The 2,500-nt window shown below is 40.4% G+C and overlaps 2 protein-coding genes across 2 annotated transcripts in view; both read left to right on the top strand.

Annotated features, from left to right (window-relative positions):
- LOC138051602 (NLR family CARD domain-containing protein 4-like) overlaps positions 1-1,816 on the top strand; it is a 71,001-nt gene extending 69,185 nt beyond the window's left edge. Inside the window, exons 2-3 of the mRNA XM_068897843.1 lie at positions 50-121; positions 945-1,816. Coding sequence (XP_068753944.1) covers positions 50-121; positions 945-1,816 — 944 coding nt within the window. The remainder of the gene's footprint in view (positions 1-49; positions 122-944) is intronic.
- The window catches only part of LOC138053265 (protein NLRC3-like), a 181,831-nt gene that overhangs the window by 89,631 nt on the left and 89,700 nt on the right, over positions 1-2,500 (top strand). The window lies entirely within an intron of this gene.

Below are 2,500 nucleotides of genomic sequence, written 5' to 3' on the forward strand. Positions count from 1 at the left end.
GCGAATGCCAACCCTAAGTCATGTGGGGTTTGTTGTGTGATTTTGACAGATGAACAACGTCAGGTCCTATTTACAACCGAAAGCTCTCCATCTTCTTCCCTGGCTTCTCATCGAATGAAAGGTATATGTAGCCTTAAATAAGTGCGATAGAGGCAATTTGACCATGTTGGAAATCGACACGGAGAAAAAAATCATACAATCTTAAAAATCAATATGTCCAAAATATTGCAGTGAAATGTGTAGCGCAAAATGAGCAATTTTTACTTATCAGCTTTTTTGCTCTGTCCAACGTGATTTTAAAATGGATTTGTTTCTTCATTATAATTGTCACTCCATTTCAATTTGATTCTATTATTATTCCTATGATATTGTGTTAGTTTTATGTTAACCCGTGCTCGTTTTAGTTCTTACCTCTAAGCACTGTGATACGCAAGCCTAACACTCATCCACGCAAGCAGAAAATATTTTCTGGGAACTTTTGTATGAAAACAAACGTGGATAGGACAACATGCAGGTTCATTTAGAAACTCTGCTTGTGTGTGTACCAGAAATGACTTGTAAGGCGGCGATATGTAGGAAAATCAGCCAAGAGGGCTTGCATACCACTGACACCTCTAAATTAACTCACAGGATCAAATTTAGCTCGTGATAGTCATTTTCTAACCCGCTAGCTTTTCAGAAAATATATTTGCGTCAGTACATTCTCGCAATTTCTTCACGAAACTTGACTCGCACACTTTATTCGTGTGAATAATGAATCTTAATGTGAAGACGGATTAGCTAGAAAATCGGTAAGCCAAGAATAGTTTACCAGAAGGAAGGGATGGATTTTCGCTTTGAAATTGGAAATCGTCTCTCACTCTTGCAAAAAGGAAAAGCTGGTAATTCTGAGTCAATCAACTTCTAAATTGTCCCTATTTTGTTGGTGTGTGTTTGTTTTGCAGCTAGTTCTTCATGTCAAAGTGATATCATAGAATCCATAAGACAAATTTACCAAAAGTGTGAAGGGGTTGTTTGCCCAGTTCCTTGGTGTGAAGGGTTCAGCTTCCAACTAGAGAACATTTTCACCAGACTTAAGATAGTCGCAAAAGAAAAGACACGCGGAACGCTGACGAAAGAAATCACCAACATGACAAGTATTTTTACATCACACGAAGATTGCCAACATCCACGGATTGTCCTAATTGAGGGTGAACCTGGCATGGGAAAGACGACCTACTGTCAAAAGCTGGCATATGATTGGGCAACTGAACAAGACCGCAAATGGGACGAGTCTTTCCCAAGAGTAGAGGTGCTCCTGCTCCTCAGATGTTGTGAAATTGATTCTAGCATCTGGGAAGCTATTGACAATCAAATTCTGCCGGAAGAAATTGACCTAGGGTTGAAAGAAACGTTTTTCCGTTTCGTGCGAGAAAACCCTTCTAAAGTCCTGTTAGTGCTCGATGGGTTAGATGAGGCAGACCCTCAAAAATTGGCTGTGTATTTTAGTCTTATTCAAAGAAAGCTGCTCCCTGGTTGTCACATTGTTCTTACTTCTCGTCACGAAGCAGGAAATAAAGTAAGACCTTACTCGGACACACTGTTGGAGATTGTGGGATTCACGAGCAGTGATGCGAAGTGTTTTATAAGGAAGTATTTTCGAGACGCAGTGCAAATGGGAGAGAAGCTGATAAATGTACTGTGGCATCCGTATGATGCTTATAAGCACAATTTAAATGAACTAACTAAAAACCCTTTAAATACACTTCTGATCTGTGTGCTTTTCGAAGATTATGGCGGCATTCAATCAAACAACAGAACACAGCTGTACGTATAGAATGTTCTCTTAGTTTAGAGACGATAAGAAATGAAGAACCACTTACCAAGTAGTGGTAAAGACCTTCTAATAGTTTACAAGAAGGAACTGATGACCCTAGGGAGAATGGCGCAAGAATCTCTTTTTAAAGGAGAGGGGCATTTCGAAGACGTCGAAGGGAATTTCACGGAAAGTCTGTTCATTAAATTTGGCTTTCTCTCGATCCAGGCTGGCGGTAGCAAGAGAACGCCTTCTTTCCGTTATACCTTCTCTCACAAGAGTTTTCAAGAATTCTTTTCCGGTCTACATCTTGCGTTTTCCATCCTGGATGGAGCAATTGAAGAGAAGTCAGTTCTGACCGACGAAAGATATTTTCATGAACTAAATCAAGTTTTCATGTTCATGAGTGGAATCATAGCATCGCAATCCGAGGAAACGGCAGTGTCGATTGTGAATGGTGTTGCGTCACTTGCAAATATGAGAGGCCCCAGATCTCCGGCTGACGAGGACTTGTACCTGAAGATGGCTTTAGATGTCATAGAGGAATGTAAAACTTGCTCCGAAAACCTTTTTACTAAATTAGCTAATACCTTTGGCAAAAGTCTTGATTTGACGGAAATTCGAACGAAATTCATGTCACGTAAGAGCATTGCTGCCTTTTCGCAGGCCCTCGCAGTAAACACCTCCCTTACTACTTTGGACTTG

The sequence above is a fragment of the Montipora capricornis genome, chromosome 6, assembly GCF_036669925.1.
Source record: "Montipora capricornis isolate CH-2021 chromosome 6, ASM3666992v2, whole genome shotgun sequence".
Classification (NCBI taxonomy): domain Eukaryota; kingdom Metazoa; phylum Cnidaria; class Anthozoa; order Scleractinia; family Acroporidae; genus Montipora; species Montipora capricornis.